This window comes from Balaenoptera physalus (assembly GCF_965194825.1).
Source record: "Balaenoptera physalus genome assembly, chromosome: 6".
In the NCBI taxonomy this organism is placed as follows: Eukaryota; Metazoa; Chordata; class Mammalia; order Artiodactyla; family Balaenopteridae; genus Balaenoptera; species Balaenoptera physalus.
The window spans coordinates 61,967,151-61,990,976 of NC_138885.1; the positions used below are offsets into that span (position 1 = coordinate 61,967,151).

The 23,826-nt window shown below is 39.8% G+C and overlaps 1 protein-coding gene across 5 annotated transcripts in view; it reads right to left on the bottom strand.

The window, feature by feature from the left end:
- STK39 (serine/threonine kinase 39) overlaps nt 1-23,826 on the bottom strand; it is a 304,504-nt gene that overhangs the window by 54,962 nt on the left and 225,716 nt on the right. For all 5 annotated transcript variants that reach the window (XM_082465063.1, XM_082465065.1, XM_082465066.1 and 2 more), the window contains one exon: nt 2,401-2,453. In XM_082465063.1, coding sequence (XP_082321189.1) covers nt 2,401-2,453 — 53 coding nt within the window. The remainder of the gene's footprint in view (nt 1-2,400; nt 2,454-23,826) is intronic.

Sequence of the window (23,826 nt, forward strand, 5' to 3'; positions counted from 1 at the left end):
ACAGTAAACACAAAGGGCTTGCCCTCAAATGACGACAGAATATTTGGTATGTTCATATTATACACTCAATGACGTATATATTTATGTGTGTATACACCAGAGACATAGTACACACGGTACGCATGCACAGATGGAGCGCAAACAACATCTCAAATGCAGACAGCATCAGTAATCACAGAGGTGCAGTGATATAGCTATGGTGTTTCTGAAACTAAACGGCTGTGCTCGTTCCCCAGGGAAGGTCAGCTATCATCAGGAAGCCAGCACTATGGTTTCTGTCTGGGCAACAAATGCAGAGAGTCTGAATCTAACCATGGCAAATGAGGCTGCCAAAGCTAGCACAAAGGGCCAGGTAACGCTGATAAGGCCATCTTATCCCCAGCAATCCTCAACTCAGAAATTCATTTCTTTGGTACCTTTGAAATTAAAATTGACTCTTATTGCCACTGTCAATCTTAAACAATCAGATGAAAAAAAAACCCTTAAAATAAGAATTCTTTTACTTACTATACCTGAAACATTTATTATATAATTGCTAGATTTTATTACAGTATTGGCTGCTCAGTATCTTTATATTATGACAAAACAGCTTTTTGATAACAGCAACCGGCAGCTGTTCAATTTCACAGACTGACTCTAAATTGTCAAAGACTGCCCCCAGAAAGAAAGATCAGTTAGCAAATTCACTAGGGCCTTATTCACATTTCTTTTGTAAAAAGATACGTTTAATTCAAATATACTGGAAGTCATGAAATCTTTGTGTTTACAGGGGACTAGACATCAGGGCCAATGAATTTATGACTGACCACCTATGGCCCAGGAACATACTTTGTTTGGGCACTGAACCTGAATGTATTTAGACAGAACTCTCTGGTTTTCTGAAGTTCCCACCATTCACTTTGGCTCCTGTAAGCATTTGAGTTTGTGTCTTCTTACAGTTGATAACAGCAGGGAGGTCAAGCAGTTAACTGATTGACTAGCTATCAAGCTAGAAAGTTTCGGGTTTTCAAAATTTTAGCAAATACAATTTATTTAATCGAATAAAAATTTACGTGGAGTTCTAATACATAAAATAATTATAGAATGTTATTAGCTTACATATATTAATACGTTCAAATGTATAAGACTAATGAGACATCGAGGCTGTTTTCATGTATATAAAAGTCTGAAACCAGAGATCAAGGTGAACAGCTCCAGTCTTAGCATTAGCATCTGATTTTCACTTCTCCAGATTGTTTTGGTTATGAACTAAAGAGAGCAAAGAGCAATTTTTGTTTAACAACTGATGCTGTGATCTCCAAAGCCTGTATCCAATAATTAACCAAAGTGACTTGAGATTCTCCTGCATACCAGGCACCTGCCAGGTGCTAGAGACACCAAGAAACAGGACATGGCTCGATGACTTCCAGGCATCCAGGCGCTAAAAGAGCAACCAGTCTAGCCTTGAAACTCTTTTAATAACTACTCAAAATACTAAAATTGGGCTTCCCTGGTAGCGCAGTGGTTGAGAATCCGCCTGCCAATGCAGGGGACATGGACGGGTTCAAGCCCTGGTCTGGGAAGATCCCACATGCCACGGAGCAACTAAGCCCGTGCACCACAACTACTGAGCCTGTACTCTAGAGCCCGCGAGCCACAACTACTGAGCCCATGTGCCGCAACTCCTGAAGCCTGCATGCCTAGAGCCCATGCTCCACAACAAGAGAAGCCACTGCAATGAGAAGCCTGCACACTGCAACAAAGAGTAGCCCCCACTTGCCGCAACTAGAGAAAGCCCACGCACAGCAACAAAGACCCAACACAGACAAAAATAAATGAAATTAATTAATTAAAAAAAAAAGAATAAACTTAAAATAGCTAAAAAAAAAAAAACTAGAAGAAATACTGATAAAAAAAAATACTAAAATTATATTTGGCTGCAAGACTAGCACTGTTCCTACCAAGTTTCCTAGCGGTGCCTGCAGCAAGTAGAGGCCCAGATACTCCTCAGCACAGGCTTCGTGTAATCTGAACCGACAACAGAGAGGCAAAGTATGCTACCTTTTGGTCTGATGTCATTGTTTGTTGCTCAACCCTAATTAAGACTGCTATGCGCGTCTCATCACACTCATCATAATGTCCTTTAGGCCCTGCATCACCACGCCAGCACTTCTTTTCATGGTCGAGCTAATAGATCTAATTTATAAGTGCGTATATTCTGTGCAGCACGTGTCCCTGGAATTCATGCAGTCAGTAGTGGGTTCGGTTTGGATTCCCCACAATTACTGCAAATCCTTCCTTTCTTCCTTCCTTTGTTTTTAGAGAACACGTTTTTGAATAGCAAATTATAACCACATGCTTGTAATCAATTTCTGAAATGCTCTTGGTAGCAATAAAATGATAATTTCAATGAAAACTTACCTCTTCCTGGAGTAAACTCAAATCGTATATCATTAAGTTCCTTTCTGGAGTTCCTGAAATACATAACAAATAGCACATTAAAATCTAAGGAAGCAAAGTTTAACCAAACTAAATGCATTCCAATTTTTACAAGGTGCTACTGACATATAGATAGTATTTAATAGTTTTGGGTTACTTCTAAATATTTCTTCCACTGGAAGAGGCAGTTATGACAATAATAAAGGGAGGTATTGTTTAACTGATTGAATTTACCTTATACAAACATGATTGTATCACAAAATTCCAAAACTAAATGCTCCTTTTATAAAATCTACACTAAATCAGTAACCTTAAATTTAATTCCATAATTAAAGATTTCAGAAGCTTTTAGTCTAGCATAAATAGTATTCAATACATTTTTCATATTTTTCCTGGGAAAATAGTATTTTATCAAATTATTTTAATTTTTTTTTAAGTATTTTTTTTTTTGATGTGGACCATTTTTAAAGTTTTTATTGAATTTGTCACACTATTGCTTCTGTTTTTTGTTTTGGTTTTTTGGCCGTGAAGCCTGTGGGATCTTAGCTCCTCGACCAGGGATCGAACCCACACCCCCTGCATTGGAAGACGAAGTCTTAACCACTGTACCACCAGGGAAGTCCCCTCAAATTATTTTTAAAAGTGAAACAAACAAGGAAGATAGCCTTAGCGATAAACTTCACGACAGCACTATACAATAAATCATACAACAAAAATGTCCAGAATAAGGTGTGTATTTTGTTGTTAAAAATTTTATCTAAATAAATAGAGGGGGACCTCTGAATGTTATGAAATTGCCCACTGAATATATAAAACTTTTAAGAAATTTAAAATGCTTACATAAAACTACAATAGACACACATGTACGTTCAATCAAAATATCAAATGACACTGCAGAAATATGGAACAAATAAGTATCTAAGATACGAGTTTTCCATTCATATTAATTTCAAGACATAATAGTAAAGGCCAGTGAGTTATAATTAGAACGGTTTTATTTTCTCATAAGAACACTAAAATATTATGAGTAACTCTCGACAGATGCTAGAATTAAAGTTAATTAAAAAAAAAACTTTTAAGAAACTGCAGTAGGACACATGAAATAGTCATTTCTGTATGCATTCAACTCTTTGCTCAGCTGCCAAGAGTGCCAGAGACAGAGACAGAGATGGTCTGAATACCAAGCCCTGAACATCCTCCTTCCGGTGCCAGGAGAGTCTGATCAAACCCTTTGATACTCCAGTTTGCTACTCTAAAACTCTGGTAATATCTCCTGGTCTCTAGGTACAGTGCCCGAATCTTGATGACGTCAGTCTATGGGACCTTTTTGGACCATAGCCTGATGGTGGTTCTTTATGTCCTACCACATCCTACGACACCAAGTGAGAGGAGGCCCAGAACGATGACAAAGGCATGGTACCAACTGAGAGAAAGCCCTTCTCCCAGTGCCTAGAGAAGCTGACCCAAGTCTAATACCTTCCACAACCAGAGAGGTAAAGGGTCAAGAACTCCAGAGACAACCAAGCCCAGGCTACCGACATGAGAGCCTGGAACCTCGGCATCTCCTCTCGGGTGTCCGCACCATGACTTTATCGCTACTCCTCTTGAAGATAGAATGGGAACTAGTGGACATTAGCAATTCCTATAGCTGTGCTTCTTTCAGGACCTTCTGAGAATCTGAAAACTGTGAAAATTATGAATGCTCCCACTAAAAAAGCAGACACATGACCGACACATGAAATTGCAAGCAACTGTAGATGGTTCAGAGATCATCTTGGACCCCAGGCAAAGCAAGCCTGCCCTGGAAGTGGAGTGGGCCATGAACAACCAGTGCCTGCACCAGAAGGGCTGTCTGCATGTTGCCTGAATTTTCTTAATAAACTACAATGTCACCACACATTACACAGCGTTTTCATATCCGTCGGCAGTTCTCAAACTTTTTGGTCTTAGGACTCTTTTACATTCTTAAAAAGTATCAAGGACACCTAAGGAACTTTTGTTTATGTCGGTTGTATCTATCAATATTTACTGTATTAGGAATTAAAACTGATAAGTCTTAAAGCATTAATTCACTTGAAAATGAAAATAATCAGCCCATCACATGTTAATGTCAAAAAAATTTTTTTTACGTAAAATTATTTTACTTTCCAAAAGAAAAACAAATCAGTGAAAAGAATGCATTGTTTTCTATTTTTGTAAACCTCTGTAATGTCTGTCTTCAGGTAGCTGGATTCTTATATTTGCCTCTGTATTCAATCTGCTGCAATATCACATATCATGTAGCCAGCTACTGGAAATTCTACTGTATGTATGTGAAACAATGAGAGAGAAAAAGGCCAATACTTTCTTAATATTATTGTAAAAATAGTTTCCACCTCATAAGCTCCTTGAAAGGGTCTCAAGGACCCCTGGGGGTTACAGGACCACACTTTGAGCAATACTGACACCAAATTTCATTTGATCCTGATAATCAACCTTTGAGATACACAAAGCAGGTATTACTTGTTTCCCATTTTTTGGTGAGTACATTCAATGGCTTTTTTACAAAGTTAATGAGTGGCAGAGTGAGGGCCAACAATTCCATACTGGAAATGCCTAATGCAAATACAAATGTTCAATTCCCTTTAACTTTTGAGCGAAAACAAATATTCCCCAACATTTCACACGTTACTATAAAAAGATCAGTAAGCATTCATTTATTTAACAGACTTGGTTTTGTGTGTTGTGCATCAGCAAAGGTTGAATTAGGACTACAACAATTCAATAAGAAAAAATAATCACTAGGAAAGCAAGTATTTACAGTGTGTTTAATAATGAAATGACGGAAGGAGAAAAAAAGAAAAGGAATTAGGTTGGACCATAATTTATGCCATTGTTCCTTTCCTCTTTTTCTTTTGATCTGGCTTGTCTAAATTAGTTTGTTCTACTAAGTTCATGAGCAGAGAGGTATAAGAACCATACCCAGCATATCATCATGCACATCCTTATTCTTTACATATCAGTCCTACAAAAGTAATACCCAACATCCATAATCTTTATCTACATCAACGGTGGCTCAAGTTGTGGAGGTTGCCTAGTCACGTCATTCTTTTATGACTCTGAACCTAAAATACCCACCTTTGAAAAGATCACAGTGATTGATTGTGTGTAGTGGACTTGTCCCATCAGGATGAAATATAGTTGGAAAAATGCCCAATTGGATCTAACTACTGAAGGTCATTCTTTCATAAAGAATTAATCTTTTTCGGACTCATACTTAACACCTTTAATTGAAAGTACATTTACTTTAATTGATATGGCACAAGATACTCCTGATTTAAGGGAAGCTGAAAATAGGTATGATTTAAAGCCAGACACTATGTCTGTGCAACTTTCCAGAGGAAACGTTAATAACTTGAGAGCAACAGTTTCAAGACCCAGGGGACCTTTAATAACTCTTATTAAAAAAACTCTTTCAATCCTAAAAAAAAACCCCGAAACAACAAACTCTTAAACTTGGTAAGGCACAATCCCTTATTTCTTATTGGAGTATATACTGCATCACAGATGCAAATGCCTACAGGGCTCAGGCAGAAAATTTTCTTTCTTAAAATAGGTAATACAATCACATGGCTTAAAAATCAGGGTATTCCATGAAATCTAGCCCTCTCAACTCCTGTCACTCATCTTCCTGGTCCACCTCACAGAGGCAATCATGCTATAGGCTTTCTGTGCATCCTTCCTGAGATTGTCTACGTATGCTCTAGCAAATACACATACAGAGTTCCCTCTAGCCTGTTTAATTCAAGAGGGAGATGGTAGTAGCATTCTATATGCTGTTCTGCACCTTGCCTTTTATTTAACTTAATAATATACCATATTTGTCCGTATAGGTTCACAGAGAGCTTTCTCATTCTTTTCTGTTCGTTTATAGCTACATAGTATTCTGTTGTATGCCATATCCTTCTTTAACCAGTTACCAGTCTATGAATAGATTGTTTCTAGTCTTTCACTATTATAAACAATGCTTCAATGAATAACCTTGTTCTTATGTCACTTGGCAAATATATGAGTATAAAAATAAATTTTCTTGAAGAAAATTGCCTGGTCAAAGGATACATATATTTACAATCTGCTAGATACTGTCAAATTCCCCTTCATTTAAGCTGTATCAATTTATACTCTCACAAGCAATTTGAAAGCACTACTGCAGGAACGTTAAAGGAGCATGGCAGAAAGTGTATTTAAAACAAAAAAACAAAAAACAGGAAAATGTGGGGACTATGCCAGCTGGAAAACTTATTCCCCATTGAAAGGGGGCAACCTCTACTCAGCACCACCTGGTTATGACGAAGCAGGATTGGGGCTTAATTTCGTTAAATTTTATTTTTTGCTATGTCCATTCAAAGTGAGAAGTTCCAAGATACGGACTGGCATGCATAGGGGTTTTCTTTCTGCTCTTTCAATTCATCTGCAAGGGACACAGTGAACACTCAATGGAGGCCTCTGGCTAAGAGGGTGGTGACGACAAACACATGAGTGAACACGTACGTACCCTTCCTGGCGGTGGGGGTGCAGGAGGCCCGGACGGTTGAAGTATATATTTTACAGGATGTAGCACTTTCCTGCACCTCTTAATGTACCATGTCAAGACAACCTGAAAGACTTACTGCTTTTGGAGGGCTCCCAAACTAAAAGGCCAGCTCAGAACTATCTGCATTCCTCAGCTGCACATGAATGTCTCTTAGCCCATGCCAACAAATATATGGGGGCACATGCACCCCAAGAACCAGATGGAAGCAAAACGCTTAGAAGTCCAAAGACCACTCATTGTCAAAGGGCATCATAAACTCTAAGTGTCCTTGGCGCTGCGTACCCTCCATCACAGGGTGCTCTGGAGTGAGGCTGAAAGTCAACCAGTTCCCCAAGCTCTGAAGCTGAAGGATGTGGTTGGGAGTAACACCACTCAGGATCCCTGTAAGGGCAGTAGGTACAGTGTTTCCCAGGATCCAGAGGTGGCCCCTCCCTCCTAAGCAGCAGGGGATTTTCTTAGCCAACAACATTCCAGGTGAGGGGAAAGCTGCTGGTGTCCAAGGAAGACCAGAGGGACTCCTGGACCCCTAGAGTGTCTCCCCGTCTCGGGAGCAGGATGGGGACCTTTCAAACATGTTGGGCTAGGAGTCAGTTGGAGCATCACTCAGCTTGCTTCTTTCCCACTCTTGGCACCGAACTGACGTCCCTTCCCACGGGTTTAGGAAGAGACACAGGACGCCTCTCCGTACCAGGAGACAGCGAGGTGCTAAGGAGGGGATCCTGTGAAACTGTGGAGAGAGGTCTGAGTTCAGATCCACCTGCTACTTGTCTGGCCTCTGGAATCCGTTTCCTCAACTATGAGGTGGGGAAAATAATAATTAATAGCATTTACAACCTGCTGGTACGTGCTTGGGGCTTCACATGTGTTATCTCATTCCATGCTCAAAACAACCCTTCGAGTAGGCTTGACTATTACCCCTATTATTTTACAGATGAGGAAACGGAGGAAGCTCAGAAAGGGGAAAGGACGTATCTAAAACCAGGTGTCCGAACAGCACGTCTGGACCAGATCTAGAACTTAATAAATGTTACCCATCGTCTTTGCCAGCACACAACCCTCACCTGAGGCTCTATCAGCCCCGCCCTGAGTCTGCAGGTGCTCCTATCTGGTCTCTCCACATTCAAGCTCACGGCCTCCAGAGGAGTCAGTCAGCTTGTACCGGAAAACCTAGTCAGGTCACCCCCTTGCTGAAAAACTCCATTTCCGTCTCCTTCTTCTTAAAGCAAGATTCCAAATCCTTAGCATGACCCTCTGAGACCTGCTCCTGTCCGTCTCCCCACCATGACCAGCCACCTACCATGACCCGTGGGCTATACCTTCCTTAAGTTTCTCAGGTCATCCATTTCTCTAAAGCTCCACTACTACTGACCAAGGGCAGGTCACCATTATCTGCCGCACATGAGAATAAATGGTTTAATGACCAAAGAGTATTTTACCCGCACTCACAGGCACCATGCAGATATACACAGAGAAAGCTGCTGCTAAAACTAAAGATGTACAGCAGAAGGGAAAAGGGCCATAAAAGGTGAAAGAGCTATTACTCAGGGTGTGACCTTTGGTAGATGAATGTGTAGCCCAGGAAGAAAACTGTTGTACTTCATGAGATGTGAAAAATGCCAAAGCAGCGATAAGTTGAAGGACACCTACAGCGTAAGGCCAGTGACAAAAGAATCAGGAAGAGAAAAAAGAAGCTTCCTATGGCCAGGCCACGTTTTCCTCACCCCGGGCTTTCCCAGAACAGAGTCTTTAGGTCAGCTAACTAGACCGCCATAAAAGCTGGAGACTCACCTGGCCTCGGTCAAGTTCACTTTGCAGTTCAGACCCTCCCCAGCTGCTTCCCCTGCCTCACCTGCAGTTTCTTCAGCTTCCCTCACAGATTAAACGAACTGTGTGAAAAGAAAGCACCCTGTGGCTCCCTCACACCACTGACAGGCATTGTAATGCCCTAAATTTTGAGGCACACAGAAGTGGGCAGAAAGTCACGGTTCCGGTCCTGAATGAGTTTACAATCTTCCCAGAGAATGAAGAGACTGACAGCTGATCTATGCAAAATCACTGGGAAGACCCCAAGGTAAATACGTGCTTTAAAAATAGTAGCATAGAAGGAAATATCAGACTAATTCAGAGGAAGGAGCATTCCCCCTCTCTTGGCTCTCACTCTATCCATCCTTCATACTCCTGTCAAATTAATCTTCCTCTGAGGTAAAGGTCCAATCACAGAATCATACAATTTTACAACTGAAAGGGGCCCTGGAGGTCATCGAATCCATTTCCCTCATTCCTCGGGTGAGGAAACAGAAGCCACAGAGATTAAGTGGCTTGCTTAAGACTACACAGCTGGTTAATTCACTCAACACTCCCTAAATCCTTATTGATCACCTACTAGGTGTCAGCCCTATCTCAGTAGCCACTCATGGCAGAAAGGACACCCAAACCAGGGACTGAGATTCCTAGATGACTGTTCTTTATTCTCCACTGGTGGTTCTCAAGCTGCAGGCAGGGGACGGAGGCACAATCTCTAAAGAAAGAAGTTTATTCCCCCAGTAACCCCCTGCCCCTAGTTAAGAATTACTGCATTCAATGAGATGTGTTATTGATGGGAATTTGTTTCACGTATGATGGATGTGGTGGCAGAAGTAAAGGTGGAGAGCCACCGCTGTACCCACCAGCACCGTGCCCCAAAGGCCTGCCTGAAATCAAAGTTCTCCTATACGTATGTATCTCCATGTACCACAAGCCATATGCTCCAGGAGTGTGAGAATAGTAACTGAGCCCTATACCTCCCTCTCCCCTCCAACCCCCGGCCTTGCATTTCACTTGCCTCAAAAGAGCCTTTTAGACCAGTGAGTGTCCTAAAAACTGAAAGTGAAAATTCCTCTCAGCACTATACCTCCAGACACCCAGAATTATGCCTATAGTCTAGAAAGTATAAGTTCGTAGCATCCAGAATTCTAGTCTACATGAAGCCGTGCAGCATCACATAGCTCGTGATCAATGTCAAATAGATCAGGACATCATACTGTTCCCTTTAACCAAAAAAAAAAAGAAAAAAAAAACAAGAGCAGTGACAAACATACATATGCATATGCACATGTGCAACCGCACACGCGCGCACACGCACAGACATGGGTTTCTTTAAATAAGGTATCTTGACATACCAAAAAATTTGACCTTACATGCTGGTTGTCTGCAGGTTTTTCTGCAACTAAAACCACAGGCTAAGGACTCTGAAGCCTCCCACTGGCTGTGGAGTGTGCTGAAGGACCCTTTTAGATTTGCAGCCTGCAGGGAGCAATCTGGCTGCCTATGATTTCACACAGCAGACACTTAAATTAGAGGTGCATATGCAGAGCCTTGCATACAGAAATTTCTGCTGCTCTGTACCAGGCTGACACCTATGAATAAATCACATGCAAAAAATTATCATAAATAACCTTTCCTGTCTACAAACAATGGTTTTCATCTGGAAATAGTCCAAACTAGGTTAAGGTTTTGTTCTTTAACAGAAACCTCTTGAAAATCTCCATGCCTGACAAGAAGAGGACACAGTTGTTTCCTCTCCCCAACTTGATCCACTCTCCAACCTAAACAAACACATCTGATCCGGTTTTCTCCAGTACATACTTGCAAAAATCATGACAGACATAGGGGATAGTGCAAAGAGTAACAAAACAAATACACATGTACCTACCACCCGGAAATTTTAAAATGGTAACATTTTTGTCATATTCTCTTCAGAGTTTAATCATAAAATTTTAATAATGTTTGACCTACACAGTACAAAATCAGTTGTGTTACATCTGAGCTGTGGTAAATCATGAGCAAACAGATTACTGTGTAAGGGTTCTGCTTCCTATCAAGATTGTGGAATCATATTTCATGGGTAGCAGTCCTTTTCAGCATTCAGAATGTCCAGCGAACATATTTATTGAACCCATTTTCACCCACAGGGCAAAAGGGAGATGCAGTGACGCACAAAAACTAGGCTCATGTGTAGGGCTGGTGAGAACAGAAACATAGTCGAGTTGGAGTTCACTTTTTTTAGTAGCAGGAAAAAAATATTAAGCACACTTCTTACTTAGGGGTTTTGTGTATGCCTCTTGATTATAATCCACTGATGTAAGTATAGAAGCAGCCTTTGTTAACATTTGTGCCTGAAAGTTTGAAGTGTGTTAGGGTTTACTGCAGAAAACCCAGACTCATCAATGTTTTTGTGATAGAAACCTCTCTTCAGTGAATCAGGATCCTGCATCAACACGCCAAGTCAATTATACAATAAAAACATAAAGGTACCCCTAAGACATGGATTCAATAAATGTGCAGTTGGGCTCTAGACATCAGGTCAAGGCAGGTGTATTTATGCAGTTTGATATAGTATGTGGGGAGGTGGGCGGGGCTGAACATATTTACAGGATTCCAGGATGAGTAAATTTGCAAGACAATGGAAGCTTACTTCTTTAAGGCACAAAATGCTACAAACTCTATTATGGCCGAGTATCATCTCCCTTGCTAACTATTGGTTTGGCTCGTTTAATTCTTGTAAAAAAGGATGCAAGTACTTTCAAAATAAATCAAGTATGTAACCGAACATTTGATTATTAAAAATAACAGAAATTAGTTAAAGGGAACGTTACACATGCTTGAGATGTCAAGTACTCCAACAGAGCACCGAATTTAGCTCTGTTTGCTTGCAACTAAGACAGAAAAAGGAAATACTGCATGATACAGTTCTTAATTTACCAAAAAGGAAACATGCAAGGCACATTTTCCCCCCTTGGCATTAATATCACGGAGAAATTTTTTATGAAAGCCCCTTTATCAGGGACACTGAGTAACGTCTTCAAATCTATGGTGTAAAAGACAGAAACTTTTTTTCATACAAATGTCTTCAACTATGTGGTGCAAAAGATGGGATATTTTTTCCTCCCATGTGCTGAAGGCACAATATTAAATCTTACCTGAATGATGGAATTTCTGCTGGGAGCTGAAATAATATACCCAAGGTACATTGTTTCCTGATGATTTACCTCAATAGAGGGAGCTCAAAGAACCTGGAGAAATGAATGGCCTACGCGGACAGCTTCCTGATGCCCCCAGAGTGTCTTTGCCAAGTGCCGCAATGGGCGATTTCATGACTCAACTCTGGCAAGTACTGGAAGGAGTGATGGTCTGTGTGCTGATGAAACACAGATCTTTCACTTTAGCTAAAACATACACAGGAAGCAGAGGTAACGCTCTGCTGTGAACCTGTAGGAGCCTGACTGACTTACGTCCTCCCCATGAGAGCTGGCTAACTAGCTGCTAAGGGAGGTGGTCTGCAGGCTGTCTGAACTTCAAAAGGAAGCTCTGTGTCCGGCCAAGAACTTGCACATGTGCTGAGCTGAACACCAAACTTTGTTGCTTCAGAACAGAGAAAGGATAACTTTTTGCTTAAAAGCTTTAAAGAATTCGTGCTACTAATCAAGAGTCAGCCATAAAAGGACATTAGTAGAGTTGCAATAAATATAAAGTGAGTAGATGATAACAGAAGTCTTTAAACCTTAGACAGGTGATCACAAAAGCAGCAAGAACCACGCTTTATTTTAACTTTCCTATTCTTGTAATTTTCCTATTGATTTATATGTATAACTGAATCCAGGGAAAGCTACATTAAAGATTAGCGAAACAAGTAAAAAAAAAACAAAAAACAAACAAAACAAACCCAAGCTCATGAATATAGAGAATAGATTGGTGGTCACCAGAGATGGCGGTGGGGAGAATGGGTGAAGGGGGTCAAAAGGTACACACTTCCAGTTATAAAGTAAATATGCCATGGGGCTGTAATGTACAGCAGGGTGACTATAATTAATTATACTGTATTGTATGGACTATTACTCAGTCATTAAAAAAGAAGAATGCCAATTTCAGCTACATGGATGGACCTAGAGATCATCATACTCAGCAAACTAAGGCAGAAAGAGAAAGATAAATACCATATATCACTTATATGTGGAATCTAAAATACGATACAAATGAATTTATCTGAACAGAAACAGACTCACAGACACACATAACAGACTTGTGGTTGCCAAGGGGGGAGAAAGGGGGGAAGCACTGGTTTGGAAGTTTGGAACTAGCAGATGCAAAGTACTGTATATAGGATGGATAAACAACAAGGTCCTACTGTACAGCACAGGTAACTGTATTCAATATCCTGTGATAAACCATAATTAAAAAAATGAAAAAGAATACATATATATGTATAACTGAATCACTTTGCTGTACACCAGAAACACAACACTGTAAATCAACTATACTTCAATAAAATTTTTTTTAAATAATAATACTCTATTGTATATTTGAAAGTTGCTATGAGAATAAATCTTAAAAGTTCTCATCACAAGAAAAAAAAAATCTGTAACTATGTACTGTGACAAATGTTACTGTGGCGAACATTTCACAAAAATATACAAATATCAAATCTCTATGTTGCACACCTGAAACTAATATCATGCATGCCAATTATACTTCAATAAAAATAAAACAAAATACCCATCCAGTGAAGGAGAAAACTATAAAGGCCTAATGAATAATAAGTGTTAATACCAATGTCCTCTAGGTTAGAAATGTAAGCGTAGTTCTCCTTGGCTTTTCCACAGGTGAGATCTGAAGACAATTATATTTAATGATAAATGAGGTTGAGCCAGTATTTCCCCTTTTGATCCATTTCAGAGAAATAGCCTATAATTAAATGTATTTACAAGCCAGTGTGGATGACCCTTTGGCAAAGATAGCATAAATCCTCAAGTTGGACATTTCTGAAATTACTTCGGCAAATGGCTATTTATAAAATACGCAGTTGCACAGAAAATAACCTTGTTACTAGGCATTTGATAGGTTACTGATGGGCATCTGAAGGAAATAAATGTATATTAGGGTACATCAGGTCATACTTGTCAGGAGGCTGGATTAGGACAGGACCTTTATTCAGAGTAATGTGAAAACAAAAATTAAAAAATCCAAAACCACTCTCAAGGCCAAAAAAAAATGCAACCACTTGTTTCTGAGACTTGGCATTATGTGATTCTCCAGTTCTTGGACCTAACAGGGCTGAAATGGCACAGAGAGCAGAGTGTGAGAAGCTTCATTCAGATTAACATATTCCAAAAAGGCAAAGGGCTGTGAAGGAGTTCATTATTTGCATGATATGATTTAAAGTGAGGGCAAATACCTGGAAGTGTTTACAGGTATTTTTACAAAATTGATTTTCTTTTTAAATCTGAAGATCGCCACAAGCAGGAAAACGGAAATCTGAAGTTTGGTCTTATCTGCTTTCCATGGACGCCCTTTTGAAAACCCCTCTGATGCTCTTGAACGCATGACTCTTCTTATTACTGTAAAGTGGCCCTTAAAATGCAGCCACCGTGTGATGCCTTCTTCCTTCTCATCTGATCCTGGCAAATCTTTAGAAGTTAACATTTACAATAAACTTTAGCAAACACTAAATTTGTTCTTGGCCTCTGGAACACTAATGTATGGGCACTCGTTACAATGTTTCAGGAAGAAACCATCCCTTCAACAGTCCCAGAGAAAGTAAATAAAATGGCACTGATGACCTAGAAATCCAACCGTCGTTATTGGAAAATTCCAAGTATCCGCAGTTCACCAAAATTGGAAAGACCCGTAGCTGAATCGTGGAGGCTACCCTGCAATGGTGCCACGCTGTATCCTCCACGAAAGGCATATCTGAGGACAAGACTCCAAAGCAGACTGGTGGGGCTTCCCTGGTGGTGCAGTGGTTGAGAGTCTGCCTGCCAATGCAGGGGACACGGGTTCGAGCCCTGGTCTGGGAAGATCCCACATGCCGCGGAGCAACTAGGCCCGTGAGCCACAACTACTGAGCCTGCGCGTCTGGAGCTTGTGCTCCGCAACAAGAGAGGCCGCGATAGTGCGAGGCCCGCGCACCGCGATGAAGAGTGGCCCCCGCTTGCCGCAACTAGAGAAAAGCCCTCGCACAGAAACGAAGACCCAACACAGCCAAAAATATAAATAAATAAATAAATAAATAATAAAGGAATTCCTTAAAAAAAAAAAAAAAAGCAGACTGGTGTAATATATCTTATTCCAAATGCTCAAAACAGTCATTGGCCTGTGTTCAAACACATGCTGTACAATCATCAAACAGTTAAACTGATTTTCATGTGTGAGTCGTGGAACCATTTGGAGCCATAACTCAAATTTCAGTGATTTTGAAAAACACGCTGGGAATGTTTATTAATCAACACCCACGTGTGTAACTGCACCACAAAGTGAAGGACTTAGCGTGACTGCAGGTTTCATACATTTTCCTTATCTTAGAATCATTGATTGAAAAAATATACCCAAGGATTTCCTTCACGATTTTTTTTTAAGTGACTGGTCTTTAAACCAGGTCCGTTGATCTTTGACAAGTTTTTGGGACTGACTTAGCTTTTCAGATCTCTTAAGTGAAAATATAATAAAGGAGGTCAGGCTGGATAAAGAAGAGTTCTCACTCTACAGAAATATTTATACGGTACATCCTGCAAACTACTTGCTGTTTGTTTTTTTACTGTTAAGTTGACAGATGTGTTCTTCATAAAGGAAGTCCAAAAAATAAGTGCTGCTACACTAGGGAGGGGGTAGGGGTTCAGAAAGAGAAGCCAAGGGGCCCTTTCCAAAATGATTAACATATCAGGAGAGCCTCCTTCCATTGGTGTGAGGCAAAATAAAATAATCATTGATTATCTGTCAAGTGTAATGTAATATCAGAGAATTAGTTGATAACAAAAATAAGCAAGCCACTAAATATCCATAAGAAAGATAAAGAGATGGTAAAGATGAACAATCATGAGCATTCTAAGTTAAAATACAGAATCCAAAAGATGGGCCAGAGGAGCCATGATGCGACGTCATGTCTTCCCCAGTGTGCCTAGCATGGTGTCTGCCACGTAAGTTCTCAGTAAATATTCAAGATATCAAACTGACTCAAATGGTACACAATTCCTCCTTACCAGCTGCATGACATTGTATTAAATGTAAGTACACCTGACAAAACTCCTAGGTATGGAGTGAATCAACCCTACGTAAATACCCAAATAACCTAAAAAGGGAGTTCCTGGGCTGTGGGCATTTAAGTAGCTATGTGGGCCAGAGCTATGATTAAAAGAGCAGATGTCACATTAGGAATGAATCTGGGAGAGGGAAGTGGGGTCTGTTATACTGAAGAGATTTCTGGTCAAGAAGCTATCTGTCATGAGCAGTGAGCCAACAGTCAGCATCCAAGGTGCTGGGCTCAACCTGGACAAGACTCGCATTAAATACAAGCCGTGGGCTCGGCTGCCCGACACCAAGGCTCTGGGTGGCGGAAAAGTCCAGTTAGGAAATGCTGTTGCTACGGCACCTGTGCACTGTGCTTCAGGCTGCTGTAATGTCAACATCACACTTATTTGTATTTCAGTAAAAAAAGGCAAGGGAGCACGTCTCCTTATAACTGGCTTCTTCTCCACCTCATGTCCTTTCCTACCCTCTATTTGAAATCTTTGAGTTGGTTTCATGGGGAGTCAAAGGGAACAAAACATACTTTTCTTGCTTGGTCCACTAAGTCTATCATAGCTTGGATTCTGAAGACCACATTCTTGAGTTCACATGCCAACTGTAACACTGACTTGCAACATTGACTAGTTATGACATCTTCTGGCAATTCACTTAACTTTCCAAGTCTTAGTATCGCTCTCTGTAAAATAAGGTAAAAACAGTAAGTACTTCGTAGGAGGATCAGAGAGAAGGCATGGGAGTGCCGGGCGCACAGCAAGCATTCTAGTCAGTATTCGTTAAATATCAACAACAGTAGCAATAAGTACACTCTTTCGCCATTGAGTTCTTTATGTCCGTTATTAGCCCCTGCCCTGAGATGAGATCTGTTCTTTCTTATCCCTTCACCTAACCTGGGCAGGAGTATAGGTATCCAATCCTCCAGAGTCTTACAGCAGATTCTAACCATAAGACCCAACATACATAACAAGATTTCAGGGGGGTAAATGTCTCTATTTCTCCTTAAGAATCCCAATAATGCTTGAATCAATGGGGAGGAGGAGACTGGCACTTTCCAGCTGAGCTTTTGAAGGAGACAAAGAGACTGGTAACTGGGCCTGCTTTGGAATCCTCCATAACCCTCAGAAAGTGAAATAAACCCATGAAGAGCTGAGAATTCTGATAATCCATCCCATACCTCTTTCTCTTCTGAATAATTGAAATTCTCCACTTTGTTTGGTTAAATCAAAGATCACAGTTTACCTGAAGGTAGAAAGACACGAAGAAGAATGAAACAATGCCTAAGGTACGCAATCCTGTCTGTGAGATTGGGGGAATTTCCTGAGGAAGGAGACACAACAAAAGCACCCATTTTGCTGATGGTTTGCCTGGCATTTCTGACAACTTTCTTTCCTTTGCACCAGAAGACAGCACACACATGTCATTCATATTATATACTCTCCACCATTGAGGGCCTCCTTGGACTCAGGAAAGCCTGAAGGAACAGTGCTCCAAGCTCAGAGTGCTATTTAATTGTGACTCTCATCATCACCGTTATTACAGATCTGTCATCGGAAACGCTCTCGGCTATCGGTGACAGCATGGCGCGTTATGAAGATGACATTTCCATGTTTTGTATTCTCAACATTAAAAGCCAGTTTGGCTCACCAAGTGAGCAACGGGTGTCAAGCCAATTATATAACTTTTTAGAACACTAATAGGATCTCCCACTGAGCCAACTGGGAGGGGGAAAGGAATACAATACTAATTTGTATCTGCGCCTCAGCAAACTGATCTCCTCCAGCCCGTTGATGTGGCCATTAATAAAAATGACCTAAAAGGCTTCTTATGAACTAGAGCCTGAATCTGGCTGCCACACAGCTGTGTATTTGAAAGACTTGGACTTGGTATCGAAGTTGGCTGTTGATGATTCAAGCTTGTTCTGGGAACCTCCTGTGCCCAGAAGGTTATTCATGCTTTTGATTGGTTACGGATGAAAAAAATGATTCCCACTCTTGAGGAGTTTTAAAAGCTGGAAATAAGGATGCCTGTGATGATGGTCTTGCTTTGCCTGGGATGCATAAAGACTTGATTTCATTTCACTCCAGTTATCTTACATGTGATCACCAACATGCTTTCTTACAAACTCTTTTTAATGTTAGAATAATAAAGTAATATTACTACTTTTGCAATTCTAAAATATCCTAATGGGTAGTTCTTGAAAGCAAACCAGAGACAAGAGTTTGATCCTTTCTTACCTTGCCCTCCCTTTCTTCTGACAAAAATAGCATAAGTAAAAATATGCATCAAATATGTAATTCTTTCAACTTCAAACAATATTTTACAGGCCATTTAACTGAGAAGATGTGATCAAATATATTTGGGTGAGTTTTAAATGAGGCAAGCAGAGAAATTCACTCATTCAACTCAGATACACATAGAGGACACATGTAGGCAACGTGGAGTCTTGGGAGGAGAGAGCACACAGAGACAAAATGATGTACAGACTGTGCCCAGTGGGTTTACGACCAGCCACAGCATTCAGAGCTGGAGAGAAACGCTATAGGTGAGCGAGCTGAGGTGCATCAAAGGTGTCTGACGTGCTGTCCTTAAGAGAATTCCCATCTCAGATGTTGAGACCAGGAACACCTCTTTACCTTCAAAATGCCTACCCCATTCTGCTACTCCCCATCCCTACCACCCTCTCCTTAAACACACACACACTTAAAGAGCAAGGGAATTGCTAATACTATGAAGGCAGCGGTGACAGAACGGAGGTCATCCCCAGACTTCACATTTCCTAAAAGAAACTGGCAAATAAATGTTCAAGCACAGAGAAAATTCAAATCTCTCAAGCTAGGAAAAAGATGACTAAGGAATTTCAATATCCCTTTGAGGGTTTCTTACGTTAAAACAGACAAGGGCAGGTTTACCAAAGATCAGTGCATAACTTCAGAATATTTTTTCTGTGAGATTAGCCCAGATCTGTGTGGCTTCTGTGCCATGACCAAAACTGCAGTACTGTGAAGGCGGCACAGGGGAAGGACTTGCTGCCCGGTGGAAAGAGGATGAACTGGTGAAGAAGACTCACAGAGTGGGCTCCCCACCCTCGCCCATTCCAGTACGTGTTAGTCATTTGGAGGTTACGCTCCAGGACTCCATCAGAGTCAGAAACATGTCACCATGTGCCTTTGTGGGAAAACAGATGCCATATTGTTTTCTCCGTGGCATCAGGCAAGCCTAAAGATTCTGGCCCTAGAGTTGAGAGCTCTGCTAAGCTCTGTCTGAAACTGGGCTTACTGTTCTTAAGTGGAGCAAAACTGTTTACCCATATCAACAAGACAACAGGCTCAGGAGCAGAGATTTTAAGGGGAGAAGGTGACACATAGTTCCAGGCTTATCTGGGTATCTCTGTCTGGTTGAACGCTCGGAAGAGCAGTACCCACCGGATACTCATAAGTCAAGGGCTTCCCACAGATGCCCTGCTTCTGCTTCCTAAAAGCCAGCAGGGAAACCCTGCCACTAGATTCCTACTGCCCACTATAGAGGAAGGGTGAGGGCAAGGGCATGCACACTGTCTTTTTAGGGAAAAGTTAGGAAAGGAGAGGGAACAAAGAGACTGCTATGAAGAAGCTGCTCCTCCACATTTCGTTATTAAAGGGATAATGTGAGAGCACTCAATGATCGCTGGACTTCAGCAGGTAAATCACTAAGAACAGGTAAGTTCGGAATAACCTAATTTCTTCTCTTTGCTATTTTAATAAACTTTTCAATTTCAAGGGAAAGCCTTAGGCTTGCTTTGTTAAGACTAACACACATTTTGGAACATGGTGTGAATTCTTTCAGGGCAATAATAGAAATTTCAATTTCTTCTTATAAAGGGGTAAGTTATTTCACTGGGCTTGGACACCCTATAGCAATCAAATGGTCTTTTCATGCCCTCCCTGACTCTGTCTACCTGGGGATTTTGAGATTTGGCTCGACAGAAATGCAAACGAAAAATCCAATTACTACTTTTTTAATCTACCAAATTAAATTAGCAAAGCGTGAAACGCTCTCAAAGATACAGTCCGTTAGACTTTCTTTCACTGCTACTGGGAATATAGATTGATACTCTCTTCTGAGAAGGCTTTTTGGCAATATGTTTACAAAATTTCAAAAATACCCCTTAATCTACCGATTCTACATCTATGAATTGGACGTACAAAATGAGAAAGTTGACAGTTTTCTGTATAAGGCCAGTCTTTACAGCATTTATTTTGTAACAAAAATCTGGAACCAAATTAAATCCCCAATGATAGGGAGATAGTTAAATAAACTGCAGTGGAATAACCACAGGATGCAATATTATGTAGCTATTAAAATGTTGTTTGTAAAGGATTTTTAATGACATGAGAAAATGGCTCTAATGTAATATTAAAAGCAGTATTAAAAGCAGAAAACAAAACTGCATATGTAGTATAATTGGAACAACAAAAAAATATATGTGCAGAGTAAAAGAAGTAGAAGGAAATACACCAAAACCTTAATTGCGCTTATCTCTGAGTGATGGTTCGATGGGTAATCGTTTTCTTCTTTATAATGTTCTGTATTTTTCAAATTTCCTCTAATGAACGTGTATTACTTTTATAATGCAGGTGGAAAAAAATCTCTTTAAAGGATCCACTAAGATTTGAAAGAGAAGATGTGCTACAAGGACTCATCATCATTTGGGTAAAAAAGACTTAAAAGAAAAGGCAGAACTGAGCTCAAACTTAAAAAATAAAAGCAACAACTAGGTAGGTGTTTTTGGTCACCAATGGAAAAAAACAGTGAAATAGGGATCCTTGGGTGAGGTTGAGATGATAATCTAAAAACAATTGGAGGAATGTTACCTGAAGCTAGGTTACAAAGCCATGTCTATGGCAATAATTAAAAACACATACGCAAGCACGGAGATAGTGCTTGAAAGAAAGACACCAACATGTAGGTGTATGGTTTAGATGGGAAACAATCTTTGTTTATTCTTTTGAACCGTCCCCCCCAAAACATTATTTTTATTATGACAAATAAACTTTTGACAAATGTTCAGCTCATTGAACAAATGAGGCTGTAACTGTGTATCTGTAAGGACTACAAAAATGAGAATTGACCTTTACCTTACACCATACACAAAAATTAACTTAAAATATCCACAGACCTAACTGTAAAAGCTAAAACGATAAAACTTCTGGAGAAAAACATAGGGGAAAAAAAAAGAAAATATCTGCAGCCTTGAGGTAAGAATTTTACCTTGAGGTTAACAGTTATACAAAAAAGCACAAACCATTAATAAATTAAACTTTTTATCAAGATTTAAAACTGTTTTTAAAGGACACTATTAAGAAACCAAAAAGCAAGCCAAAGTATGAGAGAATATAATCACAATACATATATTTGTCAGAGGACGTATTCAGGATATACAAAGGATTCCTACAACTCAGTAATAAAAAGACAATTCAATAAAATATTGACACAAGATTTTAAAAGATATACAAATAGCTATTAAACACATGAAAAGATGCTCAGTGCCCCTAATCAGAGAATGAAAATTAAGACCATAATGAGATCCCACTACGCACCTATGGCTAAATTTTAAAAGACTGACCATACCATACGGCAGGGCTGTAGTGGAACTAGAACTCGCATATACTGCTGATGGAGTACAAAATGGAAAATCCTCTTATGAAAACTGTTTTGTCAGTTTCTTAAAAGTTAAACAGAAACCTACCATCTGACCCGGCTGTTCTACAACTAGGTATTTTCCCAAGAGAAATCAAAATATAGTCCACATTAAGATTTGTATATGGATGTCCATAGCAGCATTATTCATAAAAGTAAAAAAAGGGGGAAAAAAACAAATGTTCGTAAGTAGGTGAGTGAATAAACAAAATGAGGTATATCCATAAAATGAAACACTACCCAGCAATAAAAGGGAATGAACTGTTTATACATGCAACAACACGCGTGAATCTCAAAATAATTAAGCTGAGTGAAAAGAGCTCTTTCTTTTAGTACATGGCAGCTGCTACCTGATAAAGGTGCACAGGTCCCATACACGTGCCCCCTTATATTTTATGTATAATCGGAATGGAAGACACAATATATCTCCTAATATAACCTAACATCGATTCCACTCTCAGAAGGGATTCTTTCCAATTTCTCTTTCATTAATACGTCTAAATAATGCCTTGGTTTTTAAATTTCGTGGTGTCATGCCCTTTTAACACAGCGTATAGGAAGGTAAGAATCTGCTTCATTTATCCTTTTAACAAGTGTTTTAATACGCTCTTCTAATGGCAGGAGTGTGTGAGGCACAGAACATACAGAGATGAACAAAACAGACCTATAGTCATGGTGACTAAAGTTAATCTAGATAACTAAAGTTAATAATACTGTATTGTATACCTGAAAGTTGATAAGAGTAGATCCTGAAAGTTCTCATCACAAGAAAAAAAATGGAACTATGTGTGGTGACGGATGTTAACTAGACTTACTGTGGTGATCATTTTGCAACACAAATATTGAATCATTATGCTCTACACCTATAACTAATATAATGTGTATGTTAATTATATCTCAATAAGAAAATAAAGTGAATGTTGATCATATACACAGTTGAATGCTTAGTTAGGCATTTAATTTAATTTAAATTAAAAAACAGACCTGGTCCTTGTCTGCCTGGAGCTTACTGCTTGGTAGGAAGAAGCCAGGATTGAAATCACTAGGGGTCTCCCAGAGCAGGTGATTCTTTTGACTTTGTTTAAAAAAAAAAAAAAAAAAGGATTCTAAAACCAACATGGAGTGTTTGTGATGAACATTTGCTAACGCTAAAATAAAAAATATGCAATCCTTCCGACTCTCAAGCAAAACTCTTGGAGATGTACTGAAACCACAGCATTTAATATAATCAAAGTTATAAAGGATGTACCTTAGGCTTACAGACGAGGAAGCCATTAATCACATCTACTTGGGAAGTAATTTTGCTTAAGCTAAACACACTTCTGTATTGTATGGTTCAGAATCATGGGGTATAAATTGAATACTTGGGGGAAAGTATTAGAGGCCTTTTGTTCCTTCTCTGCAGCAGGTTTGCAAACGAGGACTCCTCCATCTGGGTGTTGTACAAATCAGCTTCTTGAATATTCCTGTGAGAATGGCAACAGTGCTAGTTGCACATCTAATATCTATACATAAGAATTTCCTTTGAACAATGCACTGCAAAGGAGCACTCTGGTTGTCAGACTGTTAACTTGGACTAAATGCTATCCTCTCCCTGCCAAAAGCATCTCCTTCACTTCCCTAAGCTCAGGGCCCTCTCTGAGTTGATGAGCAGAAAGAATATAAACCTGAACCTGGTTGAGCCCCTGAAGAGATAACTTTATGCTGTAATTCAAAGAGGACAAGCCCTTGACTTATAAGGAGGGTCTATCTAAGAAAAAAAAACAATTCAACAACACTTTTTGCAAAAATACAGGGAGTTGAGTTTTCTGCTCTGTTATCCAAGGTTCTTTATAGAAAGAACCATGAGATAAATTTCTCTTGAATTTAGTTTCAAGCAAAAGCTTACCTCTCTATATAATCTTTTAATGGTACAGGTTTACTTTTATCGGGAAAGGAGAACTACATAGACAACTATAATTTCCTGGTTGCTAAGAAGCTGAGAGCTAAATTTACCTCTCACTGGCTGTAATTATATCACTTTGGGTTCCTGGTCCAATTGTCTTTCCACTCTCAAAATAGTTTTAAAATCTCATTTTAGCTTCATCTTATTTCTCCTACTTGAT